General features: G+C 37.8%; 1 protein-coding gene across 3 annotated transcripts in view; it reads right to left on the bottom strand.

Annotated features, from left to right (window-relative positions):
- Positions 1 to 19,251, bottom strand: part of TENM2 (teneurin transmembrane protein 2) — a 742,100-nt gene that overhangs the window by 487,003 nt on the left and 235,846 nt on the right. For all 3 annotated transcript variants that reach the window (XM_032124698.1, XM_032124699.1, XM_032124697.1), the window contains one exon: positions 1,017 to 1,307. In XM_032124698.1, the coding sequence (XP_031980589.1) occupies positions 1,017 to 1,242 (226 nt within the window). In that variant the 5' untranslated portion in view covers positions 1,243 to 1,307. The remainder of the gene's footprint in view (positions 1 to 1,016; positions 1,308 to 19,251) is intronic.

Below are 19,251 nucleotides of genomic sequence, written 5' to 3'. Positions count from 1 at the left end.
CAAGGCTTTTAATTCAAATGCCTTTATCTAATTGTTGATTGAATGCCAATTTAATCTGGCTATTTGGACAAGTAAGCCAGATGATTAAACACAGCTCCTATGAAGCAATGTTCACTAATGGTTTCAGCAGAGAGGCTTACAATTTATTGAGACAAGCACATACCTGAATGAAAATAAACCTATGTGTGTAGAGTGGACATTTACAGGTTTTTCAACTAAAAACACTTACATTTTTAATTCATTAATCCATTGGACCTAGCAAGAACCATTTTATAAAAAAAGAGATTGCTTACTCCTCTTGCTTACCAGTTTACAAAGGCAGGTTATTTCAAATATTAGTTCTAGGCCTCAATGCTGCGATAATGTATTACAGCCAATTACAAAAGAAATCAGATGGGTTTCCTCCTTTCAGTTTTTATAAGGTCAAGGGTAAGCAATATGGGTAAGCAGTGACAAAATGAAGTAAAAGGAGCCAGCACTCCCAGTCCCACAGTTCAATTCCACAGCATTTAAGAACAGAAAAGGAATTCCAAGGCCCGTGAAGAATAATGAATGTATGTTGGCTATAGGGGGTTTTTACCGTAACAGTGTTTTAGTTGTTTTTTTCAGTACAGATACTGTGTTAAAGAGAGTCACATTTAGGTGAAAATGCCATTCTCATTCCCAAAATTAACCTAGGAAACAGAATACCAAGTTAGCACATTGGCTAACCCCAAGATTTGTGCAAAAGACACACTCTGGTTAAGGGTCATGGCACTTGTGTCTATCAGACATTTTGATCAGTGAATCTCGGTTTGCCTTATTTACAAATTGTGAATTTCAAAAGTACCAGAACTCTGAGAAAAGAAAGAACTTTCTTATTTAGCACAAAGCAGTGGAAATAATGGTAAGATAATATCCATTCTCCTACAGTTCTTTCATTAAAACTCCTTGTAACACTGAGATGCTTTAACAAGGAACAGAGACTGTCTACCGAGGATTACCATAAAAGAAACCAGTTCTGACTTTAAACATACCTTGTCTTGGAAACTCATCTGACTCCCTGTGCACCAGGTCAGACACTCGATTTCCGTAGTGCATCCTGGTGTCATGATCATATGCCTTCAGTGTCTCGCTGGAGCTGTAGGATTTCTGAGTGGGCACTCTGCAGTCCTCGCTGTCCAGCGAGGAACTCGTGTAGCGACACTCCTTCCCACAGCGGCCCCTGGTCAGAGAGCGGTGCCGTCTGTCCTTTATATCCATTATTCTGAGCCAGGAACAGTGGTTCCAGAAAAGCCACTCTTCTATTTGGGGTCAGTCACTGGCACCTAAAACCACGAAAGGATAACAAAACAGTAAGCAATGCTGCCACTACATTTTGTTTTATTCTACTTCCCCTGACTTGTCCTTGAAGAACAATGTGGCACAGATTGAGAAGAAAGGGAAGACCCACATGATGCATCCTCTAGAAATTGAAATAATTGACCTGAATCAGTGGGGAGAAAAAAATTGAATGCAGTAAGATAATTGCATTCTATCTAAATTATTGTATCATCAAAGAGTTTAAAAAATAATGATAAAACAAAAACACTGTCATCTTTTGATTTCTGAATGAACTCTGGTAACAACACAGAACTGACAGAATTATATTTGTCTCTGTTATGCAACAGAAGGAAAGTAGACTCAAACCAGCTTTAATTATTTTCATTCTTCCTGCAGGAGGGCTTGCAATTAAGACTGAAGCATGCAAGAGAGCTCCATAGAGGAGATTATTCCTATTCAGCATTAATGCATCACAAAGCTGTACATTATCCTTTAACAACGTGTTCATAAGCAGCAGCAAGGTTAACATAATCCAAGGCTCTGCTCTGAAGGTGGATCAGGTGTCTCCAGAGGTCCCACCCAACCCTGACATTCCTGCATGGCTATGGGTGCCTGAGCACACTCTGGGGATTGGCTGCTCTTGTGCACCCCAGAACGTGACTGAATGAGCTTCTTCACAACCCCTCAAGATGGCCAGTTTATGCAACTCAGCACTTGGAGCTCTTGAGAACTGTCTAAATCTCTTCTTGTTCACTGGACCAGAAAGAGAGTTTCTTACAGTGTGCTTAATTAGGACACCCTTCCTGTGGCACACAGACGTTAATATATGCATCGTTAGCATGCATAAACTGCAAAATGAAAGATACTGTAGAAAGGAAGAAATACAGTAAGCACAAACACCCACAAACACCAAACAGTAACCACTGGGGTACTAATTATTTTCAGTTGGTATTAGTATGTATGTCTTTCTCTCATGGCATACTATGCCCAGGTCTGTGCTAGTCCTGAGAAATCCTCATGACATATTTTTTTGCTGGAAATTATATCTTCCCACATAGAAAAATACTCAGATTTGCTAACAAGCAAAAACTGGAACAAAACATCCTGCTTTTCTATACATGGCTAAGGAGGTGAAGGAATGGTTTGGGTGAATTTAGCTGAGATGGTTGAAGACCTTTTCCTTGCCCTGTCCCCTCTCAGTCCAGGTTCCCTCTCCCAAGCCCACCCAACAGAATGTGCCCAGGCCAGAAGCTTTGCTTAAACCACCAAAGCATTTCAGCAGTGATTCCTTGTGCCATCTCTGCCACCAAAGGAACAAACTGCAGCAAAAGATGATAAAATATGCAGAAGGCAGCCAAGCCTTTCATTGTGGTACTTGTTTGCACCTGCAGGAGAAGAGGTCACAGCACTGGCATAAGTATTGGCTAAATCAATGCTCTTTGAAACAGATTATGGCCCTAAGAGAGAATAAATGTACTTGGCCAGAGGAGCTGGTGACCTAGAGAAAAGGTTTCTTGGCTTCATTTAGATTTGACATTTAGCCTTGTTGTGGTTTTTGGTTTTTTGGGCTTTTTTTTCTTTCTGTATGTTAAAGAAGAAAGTTAGGTAACCACAAGAAACAGCTGCTTTAAGCCACCCACAGGTACTCTGCATTCTGTGAGGAATAAGAACTGTAAACATGCTTACTTTTTTCTTCTTTTTCATTTATTTTTAACATTTCAGAGGGGAAAAAAAGTCACAAAACAACACATACAGAAAAGCCAAAACAAAAGCAGAGACATTTGGCACTTCAAACTGTCAAGGTTCGTTTTATAACTTCAGATTAAAGAAAAAGAAATATTCAACACACATTCCTGTTTCTCATCTCTCTGAACATATAGTGGCTATGCTGACTCCTTTACATCTGAATTTTTCACTTCAATTCTTTGGTCCTGTGATATTTATTGAACTGGAAAGCACGTTAACTGTAAAGTATATTAACACTGGTGGCACAAACAGTTTCTTGAAGTTTCAGGAGACACACAATCATTTAGATTAACAATGCCTGGCTCTTTAATCCCATTTTAAAACTCTCTCATCAAATTTAGATATCAATATATTACAATTATAAACACAGAAACAGATAAATGCACAACAGCATTGAGCAAAACCTGCCAGTTACTCTCTTGGAGTCCTCATGCTGCTATTCAGCACAAAGCCTGTTATTCCATATGAGTTCTATATTGTCTGTCAGTTCAGACAAACAAACAGCTTTTTGTTTTTATGACTGCTAAACTTAAAGCTGTCTGGCCTGATTTCTATTGTTCCTGAAAGAACATTTAATTCCTTGTTACTGTAGTTAAAAGAAGGATTTGCTGTGACTGAGATAAAACTTCTGAGTATACCCAGGACATTAGCTTCTTAAAGCATCTTCTCAGACAGACAAGAGTTTTTGAAATTGTTCCCTCAATAACCATTCTTTTGTAGAGTTTTGTGCAATTCCCCTACAAATACCAAAATAAAAGGAAATGGTAAGACAGTGTTCCACTGCTGATCATGCCTGGAAATATTCCTCAGTCATCTGCATGTGCAGAACGTGAGGCACAATGTCTGCACTACAGAAACTCTGGCTAACACAAGAAAATAAATGTAGAAATGTCCCAAGATCTTTACTTTGATCTTTCATAAGGAAAACCTTGTTACAAGAATCAGACATCAGAATAATTTGGTGAATAACTTGATTTTTATAAACCAGACTATTAAAAATTTCTTGAACTCTACTAATTTTAGTAGGTCCTTAAAATGCTATAGATAAAATGATAACATTTTTACTAGAATTGTTGTTCAATGTCATGTTCATGTATTAGAGTAGTTTTAATTTGTGTTTTCCTTATTTTTCCATTGCTTGAGGAAGAATCCCAAGCATCTGAAACTAAATACATCTACCTAAACACAATGAAATATTCTCAGAGATTCTTCTCTCCTCCTCACCTGTGCTTTGGGGATTTCTATGAACTCAAAGCAGCCAGGCAAAAACCAGTTCCAGAGCATCATGCCCAAACCATTTTTGAAATTTAGACAACGGTATCACCATACATGGCTTAAAACACAGTTAATTAAGCTGTGAAATACTCCTAGAAAATCTGTTTCACATTTTTTTCATGCTTATCTTAAATAGATGAAACATGGATCCAATTCAGTGCTAAGCACCTTCCCTGTCAGATAGTGAAATCTTTATGTAATGTATTCCTGGAAAGGCAAGGTGTGATAGCTTTGCTTAGAGAATAATGGTGAGATGCAATTTGAGTTCAGAACTCCTGATACTCTTTGACTTGCCTGTCCCAAGGGCACTCTGTGAACAGTTTATTTTGAGTAATTGACCTAAATCATAACTGATTTAACAATTCCTTTTATTTCAAAGGATGTAACTAATACTGCTCATTCTGACCCACTTACACTACAGAGCAGTACAACCACTAACAAGTGACTTCAACTGTTTTTCTCATCTAGTTTTGGTTTAATTATTTCAGAAACACAGGAGCTCTGTCTAACTTGCTGAGAAAGGAGTTTATTCAGAAAATATTTATTATTTATAATGGCCTGCTAAAGGGCTGGTCAAGTTTCCCAGGAATTCAGTCTCAGCTGATATGGACCCACCATAGCAGTCAATCTAAAGCAATAAACAGCTCATGTATTTGCTGCTGATGTACACAGATCCCATGTGCCCCCCAAGGCATACGTGTGTAATACACTTCTGACTCACTGTTCACTCAATATAACATTTACTGTGTTTCTATGAAGCAGCTGTTTACCTGAACATGACTACAGCAGGGGTAATGAGGGTTACCCTAAGTGTAACTGTGGGCAGTCCAAGGACATTAAAACACTGCACATCCTAGAGGGAAAAGAGAGACAGTGGGGAAAAAAAGCAGAGAGAGGATAAGAGAAGAAAAAGCTGAAGAGCTGAGAAATGAAAAATAGGTTTTTGTTTAGGAGGTTTAAAAAAATTGACCATTTCTTTTTGCGTTAGCACAGCCAAGTCAATAGGAGGCATGGAAGGACAGCTCAACATGAATTTTCACGGCTCAGCAAAGCTTATGCTAAAACTCTCTGTAAATTTGAAGTTGATTCACACATTTATCTAACTTAAGTTATGGGCTTGTTTCCTGCATTTTCTAACTATCCTGACATGATTACAGTGTACAAGGCCATTGGAACTGCCCCTCATGCCACGAAGAGCCCAGGAATCACTCAGAAGATCAAGGGAAACAAAGCACCTCACATTTGCATTGTGCCCCTAAATCACCTGGCACAACTAAATCAAAACATTACAATAGTGCAGTGTTGGAAACACAACTTTTTCTTTTTTCCCTTTTTTTCTTTTTAATTTAAAGAAGTAGCACACCGTGTACCATTCTGTTCATAAAAAAAAAAAAAATCACTTAAAAGCTTGGACTCTTTTTTAGGAGCAGCAATTGGAAATAAGCTTGTGATTCAGAGATTCAAATGCTGTTCATTATTTTATGCAAAAACTATTTTTGAAATGAGAAAATGCAACAATTTAGCTTTGGTGCAGTACAAATTTTCAGGCAAAATTTTAAATGGTTATTTAACTGCTGTACTTATTTCTGATTGTAATATTAGTAAAAAAGTACATCTCTACTTCTGGATCACTGCTGCCTGTTAAAAAAAAGGAGGCAATAAATAAAGTGCAATTTTAAACTAAATACTACCACTAAGTACAACATAGTATGTGCACTTTGTTAGATGAAAAAATGTTGATGACAAGTATGCTGGTTTTGATTTGCACCAAAAATGAAAGTATATTTGGACAGTCTATTTGCTGTAGCCTCATTTTTCATTGATAAACTGTTCTTCTGAATTTTCTTTTTTTTTTTCTGTCCAAATAATGAATTTTCATTTTAGCGAGCCACTCTATATTAAGTTGAAAATTAGATGTATTTAGTATGACATGGTAAATAGCTATTTCAGAACAGTTGTGATGAATGATTCCAGTTAAGTAGTACAAGATATACAACGCTAAAAGGCGTTCTGTGTTCTGCTTTACTGCAGACAAAACCTGCTTTATTTTTTCCTTGTAATAAACAAAAGCTCTAGGAATTATTTCAGGCTAAGCGCAGTGAAAATGGTACACACAACAACAAAATCAAGAACTGAGCCAAATATTTATCTCATATATGTATTTTTATCTATTTAAATATACATGTTTTTATTTCTAGACTATCTTTGGAGATTTCTGTACTCCAGGAACTTCTTATAAATCCCAGAACTGTTTAAATCTATTATGAAAATAGCATTCCATTAAGAAAATAACATGCCATCAAGAACTGATGAAAAGCCCAGGAGCTACGAGACCGTGTTCTAACAGTCTCCCATCATTCACTGACTGCTAAGGATTAACCCCTTATTCTTCACTGAATTTATTCCCCTTTCCATTGGGCAGAGAAGGTTGGTAGATGTGAGCCCAGCCTCTTGCCTGTCCCAAGGGGCCTCAGAATCACAGCTGACACCGAGGCCAAATGGAGAGTTTCTTTCTTCTCAGAGGTCAGCTGAAAAAGGAGCTAGACAAATTCAGGTACAAAGTCATAAATGTTCTTAAATGTGGCTGCTGGTTAATGCAGCTCCCAAGCTGGGGACCACCGCAGATTTGGAAACCACACCAGAAAAATTTCACTATCAGCAAAGCACCTGCAGTGTCCCAGGTCTGAGGTAGAGTGTGGCACGCATGAACCACTCAAGTCTTTGTGTTCAGCTGCTGCAAACCAAGTGCTTTTCCCTCTCTGAGAGTGTGAGAAATGGCAAAGTTCACAAACAAAATTCACTTAGTGCCTCAATAGCCCGCAGAGTATATTTAGTTGATTTTTCTTGAAAATTATTTTACCTTCACTAAAATATTGTTTGGATAGTACACAATTCAGTAACTGATCATCAACTATCATGTTGATTCCCATCCTAGAAGCTACAGCAGCCATTACGAGGATTGTGTCACAGTGACTCAGAGGGGGCCATGCTTTAGAAAAGCTCATTTTTCGGTGAAAGGCTTAAAAATCCCCCAAAGTGGTACTAAGCAGAACACTTACACAAGGAGGCTGAAATGACATCCTTTCTTCCCAGATACACAGAGGCAAAACCATGCAAAGTTTTAAAGTTTTTCCTATCGGAGAGTGTTCTTCCTTCTTTTCTGGATGAGGCCTTAACAATCCTCTCATTCCAGAAAAAGAAAAAAAATATAAAAATATTTTACCCAGGGATAACATATTTCCACCACTAACTCAAAGCTGTTTACAGATATTTATTAGGCTTTTGAACAGCCCTGTGAGCTAAATCTGTATTATTCTACAGCAAAAGTTAAACACCATAAGGATAAGAGTCCCACCTGAGGTCACACAGTGAGTTTGCTGCACATTTGAAACCCTGAGTTCCAGTGCTCAGCTTCCTGCTCTCAGTATAATTGTTATCTACATACTTCCAGCAGTCTGTGCAGTCAGATGAGGGGGGGGGGGTGAAAATCAAGCCACCATAAAACGACACAACAAGCCAAGGTCTCAATTAATATAATTACTTAAAATTAGTATAGCTGAACAAATTCACGATAACGATTTAAAGATCAAATACAAACTGGCCACTTCAAAAGACTAAGTTTGCTAGAACTAATTGCCTAAAGAACACTGTTACTCTTTTACTGCCTAGAAAGAATAAACAATAATATTATCTACTGCTAAATGCCATTAATGAAGAAAGGTAGAATAATTTATCATTGTATAATGAAGACAATGCCATTAAGCATGCTTTAACGATTCTGTATAATAGTTTTCTATCACTAGAGAATACTTTTGAAACAGGGAGTAATTGTCTAAATAATTTTTGATTAAGTCCTTGATCAAACTGATCCACATTTATAGCAGTGAGACAGAGCTAAATGCCCATACAAGGAGTGACAACTTGATTTATTTAATTGTCCACTGGTGATGCACCTTTTTTATTCTAATCCTAGGTAAAATGCTGCCTTTAATTAATGTAATGGGATTTTTAACCTTACCAGCACAGAGCCAAGACATCAAGCTGGTAGGAGCATAAGTTGTGCTCCAGCCATTTCCCCTCTGTTTTGCTTTCACCAACACTTGGCCATTAGTTCATCTAATTATTCACCAGCATTTTCCAGTATTCTGTTCTCTTGTCAGGCTCCTTTATCTTTTCATTTTTGCAAAAGCCTCATTTATGCCTAGAGTTTCAGTTATGGATTTGAATACTGTCCATATCCACAAGCCTTTTCCTTCACACCCACGCTAATCCATCAGCTGTCTCTAGGAGCTCCTGGGCATGGTGCTTCCATATTAGACTCAAGGATTTTGATTTTAAATAAATAACTGTGCTATCAAGTTGTAGAAATGTAATATCAAAGGACTTGCTATTTCTCTTGCACCCAAGCAAGTCCAATGCCAAGAATTTTAAGACAGTTCCTTCCTCATTCTTTTTCACTTCCTTATGTTAAAACACTCTGGAATTCTACACCCATTGGGCACCTCCACTCCTGCTGGCAACAGCAAAACCTGTACCACTGGGTACAAGATCAGCCAAGAGAAAAACATCAGGAATGTGCCTTTCATTTCTTGTTTACAGATGAATACACTGTGCAGGGGAACTCTGCCAGAATCTGAGATCAGCAAAGCTCCTGTGCACATCTCATCCTACTGTGAGATGATCGTGTTGCTGAAGAAGTTTCTTAGCTATTTTCAAACCTCTACAAGACTATTCTCAAAACTCATCAAATGTAGAAATCATGCAAGCAGTTATGGGTTTAGGTACTTTATTTGTCACTTCAGTCAAGAACACCACCTGCTTTTCCCTCCACACTTACATCATTTTATCTCACTCTCGGAAACAGTCCCCTTCTTTCTTTAAAGCTTCCACAGAACCTCTGTTGCCTCAATTTAATACTAACAATTTTCATTTGCTTATTAACAAGAGGCTTTAATACATTTTCTCCTTGCTAGTAGTGTGAAGCTATAAAAATATTCCTTGCAGAAGGCTTTACTAGAGACCACTGTTAAGGCTGTATAAACTCATATGGTAAGAAAAATCAACAATATTTGAAAATGCCTAATAGCATTCAGCAAAATTTCAATAAAGCTATTCCAAATTACGCAAGCGAATAGTCGACTCAGCTAAGCTCTGATTATCTATTAGAGGGGAAAAAAAGGAAAAAAATAAAAGGGAAAAAAGGGGGAAAAAAATGAGTTTATTTGTGTAAACTGGTAGCCTTATTCCTTGTGAGTTCTCCACCTTTGTAAACACACAGATTTTATCAGAAATAACAGCTTCCTAAAGCAATTCTTTGTTTTAAAAGGTTCAAGGTAAGCGAAGAAAAAGTTAAAAGAAAAAATAAATAGGAATGGAAAACAATGGAACATTGTGATAAGGAACACGAAATGGATGACATTCTATCTCAACAGCTTCCAAACAAGTATTTGCTGAAGCACTTTAAACTCTAGGCTGCCTCAGCCAGCAATGAAACTTCGCATAATGAAGTAAAAAGGCTACACGGGAAGATTCTCAGCTAACCAAGTGTTGCTCCATCTTTCAATAAAGGAAAATGAATTGCTTTACAGAAATTAAACTTTGCAGTGATGGATACAATGAACACAACTGTTATAAAAAATGACCAGCTGTAACTCAAAAATCTCTGAAGTGAATTTCCAATGTCCACACATCAAGGGGTCATCAGGGATGGAACTGAGACCTTGTCACCCTGAAAGGTGGTCCACCCAAATCTGCAGTGCAAGGTTTACTTGTGTATTATCATAGCAGAAGAGGACACAGAGGGTTATCTTGATTAATGGAATTTTTTAAAATAACCTCAGTAAAGAAAAATACACTTCTAGGAAATCGACTAATCCAAGATCACAAAAAGCAGCAAATACCTCATAATATTGTACAGTCACTGTGCAGACATCACTACATCCCCTGTTCCATCTCAAATCATGAAGAAAAAGTCCCAAATCCCTCTGGAGGAAAATGTCTCTGGAGAAAAGGCCACATGCTCCAGCAGACATTATCTTCTGTTATCTACCTAATCATTCAGGACAGAACATGTACTCCAATATTTACTCTCACTCTGCAACTTCCTTCTGCAGGTTTCTTAGACAGGAGCATCATTTTGCTTACTATCTTCTAGCTGTGAGTGTCTCCAAAGAAAGCCTGGCATTTGCTGGTGGGTAAGGGGTTTCCTCCGTGTCACTCTGTCAGCAGTCCCTGCTCACGGGGCTGAGTTGTCACAGGATCCCATCCTGGCTCCTCAGCCCTCTCTGAGATCCTCATTCAACACCCCACAGGGGGTGCCTGAAGGCAGCTGGGGACAGCAAGGGCTGAAGCTGCACCAGCCAGGATGGGAAGCTCACGTGAGGATATCTCAGATAAGCTACTGCATGAGAAATGCAAACAACCATCTCCTATTCATCACCTGTGGCAGAGTTTTACCAAGCAAGAACAGTCAGAAAGGAGAAACAAGTTTAAAAATGCTCTTAAAAGTGCATGGAATCTTGGCAAAATCCATTTGGTCCTTTCTTTCTGTTGCCCTTTCATAGACTGAACAATAACCAAGCTGCAATGTCTAATTTCTTCACGAGTCTAAGCTCATTGCATTAAAGCCAGCCCCCACAATTTTGCCATCTGCTGCCTAGATTGCCGTGCATCCAGCACAGAGTTCCCTACATTCTTCAACTGCCATGGTCAAACTTCCCAGACAAAAGCATCAGCACTCTGTGACAAGGCCAGAGATCAAACCTAAGAGAACTTGGCAAGAAGGATTTAAAGCAAATTTAAAGAAAATTCTGTTTCATCTACCCCATTTAGTTGTACCACTGAGTCTTGCAAAATAAAATTTATCATTTCAATGAAGACACTTGATTTCAAGTAAGTATTTATTGTATCTGTACAGCTATACAGACGTCCTGATCTACATCCACAGTATATGAAATTGATAGTCTTTTAAAACTGCCTATTCTCCAAAGATATTGGACAGCTTGAACGAAGTTTATAGCTTTGTTTATCAAAACAGAGAATTAACTAGAGGTCCAAAGCTTAGTCGGTTCTTTTTCTAAGGATGTTAAGTACAAAGAACAAAATTAATAATGCAGTTTAACAAAATTTACCTTGTGAAACCAGAATTCTCTACAGCCATAACCAACCTGTTGCAAGTTAAACACAATCCTTAAAATGCTCTCTTTGTTCCAATGCTCTATTACCTACCAAGCTAAAAAATTTCTTAGTACCATTATTTTTAGCAGTACTTTACAGATGGCAATAATACTGCACCAAGTTCTCCTCCTACAAACAAGAAAGATGTTCACGAATTGGAGCAAGTCCAGGGAAGGATGCCAGTGTCTCAAGGGACTGAAACATGGGATCTACGCAGAGAGATGAAGGAACTGGACTTGTTCAATTGCAGAAATGGCCAGCAGGGGCCTTGCTGTTTCTGTGAGGCTACGGAGAAGTGGGAGACGGGGCTTTACTGGGGGCAACCAAAGAGAAGTGAGAAACCACCAGTGCAAACTGAAGCACAGGAAGTTCTGAACAGAAATGAAGTGAGTAAAAATCACTCTGGGGACAAATATGCACTAGAGAGATTGCTGCAGGGACTGGGGAATTTTGCTCATTTTCAAGACTCAACTACACAAAGCCCTTAGCAACCCAGTCTAGTTCAACACTGACACTTGGATTAGGTGAGCTCCAGAGGTCCTTTCCAGCCTCAGCGGTCTGTGACTATGATATTCTTAATTTAGGAAAAGTTCCATAGCCATTAAAAAGTAGAAAAAAGAAAAAAAAAAAAAACATTTATTTTGGAAACAAGCCCACAAAGTAAAGGCACATGATGATTCAAGCTTTGTAAGCTGAGTATGCAGGCTTAAAAGGTCAGAGGATTTAAAGTAGAAAAATCATCTAAGCTTGCAGGTTTAAAGCTCAATTCCAAGCTTGAGCAGCACAATAAGGTAGAGGCTGCATTCCATCTGCACACATGTGCAGCCTGCAGAGGACCAGAAACCACTGCAGTGGGGTTCTGCTACAGTCACACTGATGACACACCGAAGTGGGATGTCAGGGAAAAATGAATGGGCTTTGTTCCCTTTTCAGTTTCACAGTACAGACCATCGAGGGAACAAAAAACGCCTGAAATACAGTTCTAGAGTGAAGAAAACGCACAGGAACTAAAAGCACAATTTAACAAAAGTAAGAAGCACAAGCTCTATCACAATTCCCAAGATACTGCTGCAAGCTCATACGTTTCCAAACATGTCATTTGACAGTGCTGACTTTGAAACAGTCCCTTAAAAATGTGAAAACAAACCCAGAAGAAAACAACTCTGCCATATGTTATGATGACACTACCATAAATCTAAAGAAAACAACACATGAGAAGGAATTGTAACCTCTAACACTCACCTCTCCACCAGTCAGAGCCACATTCCTGTGTCATGTAAATCAAAACAAGGCCTATTCTTTTCCCACTGAAGATTTTGTCTTTTGTTTGGAAGTCCAGGAACCATGGTATTCATCTGGGCCTATCCTATAGATATGTGGCCAATGACCAACTTGAGATCTGTGTGTGGTACTCAGACATATGGTACATTATTCTGTCTGGAAATCTAAATATTGTTGTAAAACAGAATTAAAAAAAAAAAGAAAGAAAATCAAAACTAAAATTGTTATAGTGATTTACCAACAAAATCCTTCCATTTCTATTTCCATTGCTGAGTATGGCACAGACAGTAGGTGTGAACCCACAACCCCACAGAAGTCAGTGGTGTTTTCTCTTCCTGTACAATCTTGTCTGCCAAACTTCAAAAGGCTCATTGATTTTAGCCAATATGGGCTAAAATCAACTGGCATTTTGGCTCAGCTGGGCTGGTGGGTGCAGCTAATGTTACCTTTCTGCTGTATTTAAGTCAAAGCAGGGGTATGGAGAACATGAGCTACTAGGCCTAGGAACAGAGAAAGAGCAATTGGCCAGCAGAAACTGAAGGAAGGAATCCTTTATTGATATCCATGATGTGAATTGGTGTTGGTTGTTGTTGAGATGTGCAGAGTCAATAAAGTGTCCTAATTAACCACCTCCTTTGTAACTTCCCCTTTTGGCAGTTGTGGCCCAGGTGAGTTCCCACCCATGCTGAGATTCCCAGAATTTCACACTGTATTTCTAAGCTCAGGAATTCACCCCACCCCCACATCTGGCTCTAGCAGCAGTCACAGCTGCACCTCAGTTCCCTGGACAAAGTGTGCTCTAAGTAACATGCTACTGCACCTTCCACCAGTGATTTTACTAATGCTCCACCTTTAAGGAGGTGCTCCTCTTCCCAAGATAAGTGCTGCAATCCCCCATTTTAATACAAAAGTTACTGAGGCAGAGAAGAGCAAAGGGCAGCAGCCCTGCTATTTAAAGCCTCCCTTGGTGCAATAGGTCATTCTCCCATACAGGCAGTGGGTAGAAGAGTCTCCTCTATCGGTGCGTCTCAGGGCAGGAAGGAAACTGGAAATAAATACTATAAATGCTTTATTATCCTGAACTAAAATCAATAAACTATGAACAGTTGTAACCTAATTTACTAGCAAACAGAACTGAAAAGATATCTGACAAAGCTTTTCATATACATTAAGAGCCATCAGATTGTAATTTTAGGTCAATATCGAGACACACAATGACCTAGAGTAAAATGATCCATATACCATTACCGATTTACTCAGTTGCCCAAATTACCTCAGTAAATTCTAATTCGCATGAAAACCTACATGATTTATTAAAATAAAAAATAAAAGGTAAAGGAGAGAAAAGAGATCTCTTCCTTGATGCCATTGTCAGTGATATGCACATGTTGCTCCTCAAAAGCAGATTTTGCACAGAGGTGGAGACTGTGACGAGCAGCTCCCAGAAGGGTGGATCCGTGAGCTCAGCCTATGACAGGTGGAGGTGGTGGTCCCTCATACTCCCCAAAAAGAGTCTCCTATCCAAGAAAGAGCAGGATTGACAAGTGTGTAGTTGGGTGTTTGGTCTGTGGCATAGCCAAAGCCACTTGAAGTGACATCTCTTCCAGCACTCCCATAGAGATTCCTTGCACGACAGCAATCCTTGACTCTGGACAAGGCTCGTTCTCTCCTTGCACTAACACAGAGGATCAGATGATATGCAGTGCAGTGCATTGCATTAGGCAGCAGGAAGGAACACCCCTGGACCAGGAATTCCTACTCCTCCAGGAAAAAGCACTCCCTGAACCAGACAGCTTCCTACAGACAAGAGTTCTGTGCTTAGAGAAGCTGCTGGAATTTCAACCAGAAAAAGAGAACAAGTATTTGTTCAATTAGAGTGGGGAAAAAAGCAAAACGAGACAACCAACACCAAACTAAGTCTGTGTTTAAACCACTAATACTTTCAGTTTCAATTCTAACTGAATTAAAGATACATGATCCATTATTTTTTATTCCAGCTACCACAGGAGCAAAGGATTTCCATTTACATCACCTCAGCTGTCCAGTTTCATTCCTACTTCCTGAGAGCCAAGATAAAAAAAAATTAAAATCTCCAGACTGAGCAAGCACACTAAGAGTTAACTACTGGGAACAGAAATCAAGCTTCATCAATTTAACAAGACTGTCCAGCTTCACAATTTTGACTGAAAAGTAATTTTTAGTCAAGATCAGATACACATACACAACTTACAAATTACTTTGCTTGAACTTCTGTGGTGGATATTCTCTTAAATAAATAAACATGATATTTATTTAGTTTGGCATTTAGTCCCTTTTATCATTCTCATAAAAATATTGTCAAGGACAAAGCAGTTTCCATGAATCCTTGTTCACGTAATATATATTTTTAAATTATTTAGTTTTAGTTTTCAACTTCTGGTCAACTTTCAACTTCAATTTTCAATACTTTTTTTAAGTAGCCTGACAGCATAGTCCTGAATGAAAATAATAAAATGAAAAAAAGAGTAAAAGGAAAAGAAATAAATTTCTTAAGAGTAGCTTACAGATTGGGGTTATCTCTGCAATTTTGAATTGATGGTAACATTTATATATTAGAAGATCTGCAAAGGAGAGATTCTACAACACACAGATCTCAGTGCCTGGGGCAGCTCCTCAAGAGAAAGACCTGTAGTAACCTAAATTGCAACTGAATTTATGGAAGTGGAATAACCTTTAACTGAAAAGAGTGATTCTTAAACATAAAATAAAATAGTTATATCTCATTTCCTATATACATGTTCAAGGAAGTCTATATACTTACATAATATCTTGATGGAATTCTCAGTTTTCCAGGTGGGCTGGCTTAAATTTTGAAAGCATCTTAGAAATTCCAGACTGAATGAGCAATGTCTCTCTTCTCTTTTGCACAGGTGAAAAATCATAGATATGTGGCTTTCTTTAAGTCATCCATCTGAAATGTTTTTTATAGTCAGTATAAAAAACTTATAGGAGGCTACTGGAATAATTTCCAATAATCAAGACTACAGAATTAGGAAATTTAGAAATTGAATTTTGAGTGATGAGAATGAATTACAAACTGGTCTATAGAGCCATGCCTCCATTTAGACTGCACTAATGTTAGTTCTGATACAGTGCAAGTGCATCAGCAGACAGATAGTCAGATCAGGGCTTCAAATATATGTGACTTAAAAATTGTAATTCAACATGAAATTGTGACATATCAGTTAATTAGATTTTTTTTTAATGAAGAATCAGAATGCTTTTAAAAGTTATTTCTTCATATAGAGAGATTTGTCCATACTTCCTGAGAATTCCAGAAATTAGATAAGTCTAAGGATAAGTCTACTTATCTATGTAGAACCAGACTAATCCTCACTTTGCTAAATAACATCATTTACCAGAGGGACCAAAAGCAGATTTCTTTATCATTTCCACTAAGAATTTAACTAGGAAAAGTGTCATATCATGAAGAACACCCAAAATTTCTACTAAAACACACACACAAGATTACAAATGCTGTGCTCAAGCTCCACAGTTAAACCAAACCTCTGTGATTCACATGAGAACCTGGTACAGTAATAGCAGACAAAGTAACAACAACGCGAAAGTATTCGGGGCAGCAGAGTTTTGCTCCAGATTAGGGTGTGTGTAAGAAAACCAGTAACACAGGAGGTGCCCAAAAGATATTCAAGGGGCAACTAGGTACAAAATTTGTAGTGCAGCAGGTAAAATGAAAAGATTTTAAATAAATAAATAACTAAAAAATCCCCTCAACAAATAAAGGTCAGAGTATGACGCACACATTTCACAGCAATGAACTGACAAGATTACAAGACTTTCTTTTTCCCTGTTTGTAATCAGAACTTCATTAACATTTTGGGGGGTTCAGTTTATTTTGACCCATTTTTGTGCCTGAGCTTTTATAAGCTTCTTAATTTTGACTGTTCCCCAAACCCATCTGCACTTCTAGAAACTGTTCTCCTTTTTTCTCTTGGTTTCACAAATTCTAGGTGGAGTGCATTTGCAACAATCTATGATTCTCCTTATAAATGAGTGCAGCATGGGGCAAGAGCACAGATCTTCAGAATTCATCTGTTCCTCACGTGCATTTCCAAAATTACTGAAAATTAATGAGTTTCTACTGTGTCCATTTATATGCAGCTCTTTGAAGTAATCATTACTAGCCAAGGGAAGTCGATTGAAGAAATGGATTGAAAAAATGGATGAAAGAAAAATAACTAATACACCATCCCTGTACCTACAGTACTTTTCAACACTTGTAACTGCAATCCTGGATCCAAAATGCACTAAAATAGAGCAAATTCCATATCCAACAAGTAATGCTGACCAACATTACGAATTTCTAAGTATACTGAATATGCCTTAAAAAGTGGAGTCTAAGGACTTTTCTTCTCTGGAAGGTAAATTTTTTTTCCTATCAAGACTCAATTCCCTTTTGTCCCAAAATAAATAAGATTTTACACACAACTGAGTTTATCTGCCTCAAATTGATTAAAATATTAAAATCAATCTTAAAAAAAAAAGCATAGTTAACCAATGAGATTATTACTGCAAGTCTTGTAGGAATACAGATGTGCTGAATATGAGATTTGCTGCTTGAAAGGTACTTTGGAAGGTCTTAGGCATTACTAGAATGCTTTCAAAACATGTGCATCCACTTACAATAAGTGTTCAGGAGCTTTACCCAGTTTGTAAAGAAGTGCTTTTTCACAGCATTAGTTTTATATGAAGTCTTTTTAGGCAAATCTCAAAGAATGTATAGTTCACATAATTTAAACTGAATTCACCTATAATTCAGTATGTGACGGAGCTAATGCTTAATTGTTTCTAAGGAGTCTGCAAACAAAAATATTTCTTCTTTTATTCCCAAACATTTCACTAAAATTATATTTTGCTTTGTTTTCACATTGAGGATTGAATTCGACACTTTAATGGAGAAAAGCAGCTTGAGCTTCTAATTATTGTACTCACAATTTTCTTTGTTTTATATCAGAAAGAATTTAATGAGACCTAAATTTTGAAATATAGCACTACTTCTGTAGAAGAGGATTTCTTCCAAAAAATTCTGGTTCACCATCCAAGCAATTTAAAGAACTTTTGACCAATGAGTTAACCCCAGCAGCATGCAGGTTTGAATCCAGATGTGGACACAACTGCATGTTCTCCAAAGCCCACCACAGGCACAGCTGTTTATTGTTTCCCTCTCAAGTGTTTTAAATCTTACCTTCTTTTATATCAGATACCAGAAGCTATTTTCTGTTTAACAGTGCAAGGTTAATAAACACTTTTCAAATAATATCATAATCTACTGTGTAGATCTTCAGAACCAGTTTTATCTTCTTCACACAAAGGTAATGATGATTGTCTCTGCAGCTCCCATAAATCACCTGAGTTGATGGAGATATGTCGATTTGCATCAACTGGGGATTCTGCCAGTTTCTGCCCCAAACAGGAGTAAAATCATGATTTTCAAAGCTCTTTTTCAGTGAAAACACAAAGCTGCATACCAGTAAAAGTCTTGGTTTTGTCAAAAATTTGTTAGCATTAAAATTTAAATACACCACTTAAAATATCAGTCAACTCATCAGAGTACACATTACAAATCAGTTGATTCTAAATTTCTGAGCAAAAGTGAATAATATAATCTCCATGTCCATGAACACGTATGTCACCGGCCCTCAACATCTGGGACTCTGTGCTTTTTATCTCTAAAGCTGTATGTCCTTTTAAGAGACCATTATGAAGGACTGCACATAGATGATGAAACAGAAACGAAAAATAAGATATAAGATTTGGACCCAGAACCTGTAGTGCTTCATCACAAAACTTTAAATTAGTTGCTTTAAGGTACTTCCAAGGAGACAAGGACCAACACCCTGGCAAGTTGGTGGATATTTGCATGCAAGCATCAGCTTAGTTTCCATTTGAATCCAAAGATTTTGCTCCTCATTTCCCCTTACACATGACATATACTAACAGTCAAATGAAGAACGCTATTTTTTCCTTTATGAACATAAGAAAATGGGAGAATAAATTCTACAGACAGGGCAGATAGAATAGGAAAATATATAGTAATTTATAATGGGCTAATCAAACAGCATGTATCATGTTTTTATAACCTCCCATAGACCTCCAAAAGCAATTATAGCAGAGGAGTTTTCAGAGTTACACCTGAAATATAAATGGAAAGGTCTGTGTACATCAAATATTAAAAACAAAATCACTATAAATAACCTCTAACTGAAGCACAGCCCCAGTGACAACTAACATTCTTTTTTTCTTTTTCTCTCATTTTTGCCCCTTGACACTGCAGTGTGAAGACTGTAAAAGAAAAGATGGAATATATATCTACAGAATGACCTAAAAATTTCCAATTCTCATGAAGTTACCAGTGAGTGAAATGTACAGCCATGTGTGTGGCCATTATCTTCACATTCCAGTTTCTTTACT

Source organism: Corvus moneduloides, chromosome 15 (genome assembly GCF_009650955.1).
Source record: "Corvus moneduloides isolate bCorMon1 chromosome 15, bCorMon1.pri, whole genome shotgun sequence".
Lineage (NCBI taxonomy): Eukaryota > Metazoa > Chordata > Aves > Passeriformes > Corvidae > Corvus > Corvus moneduloides.
The sequence above is the reverse complement of the archived record's forward strand: the minus strand, read 5'-3'. Positions and strand labels throughout refer to the sequence as shown.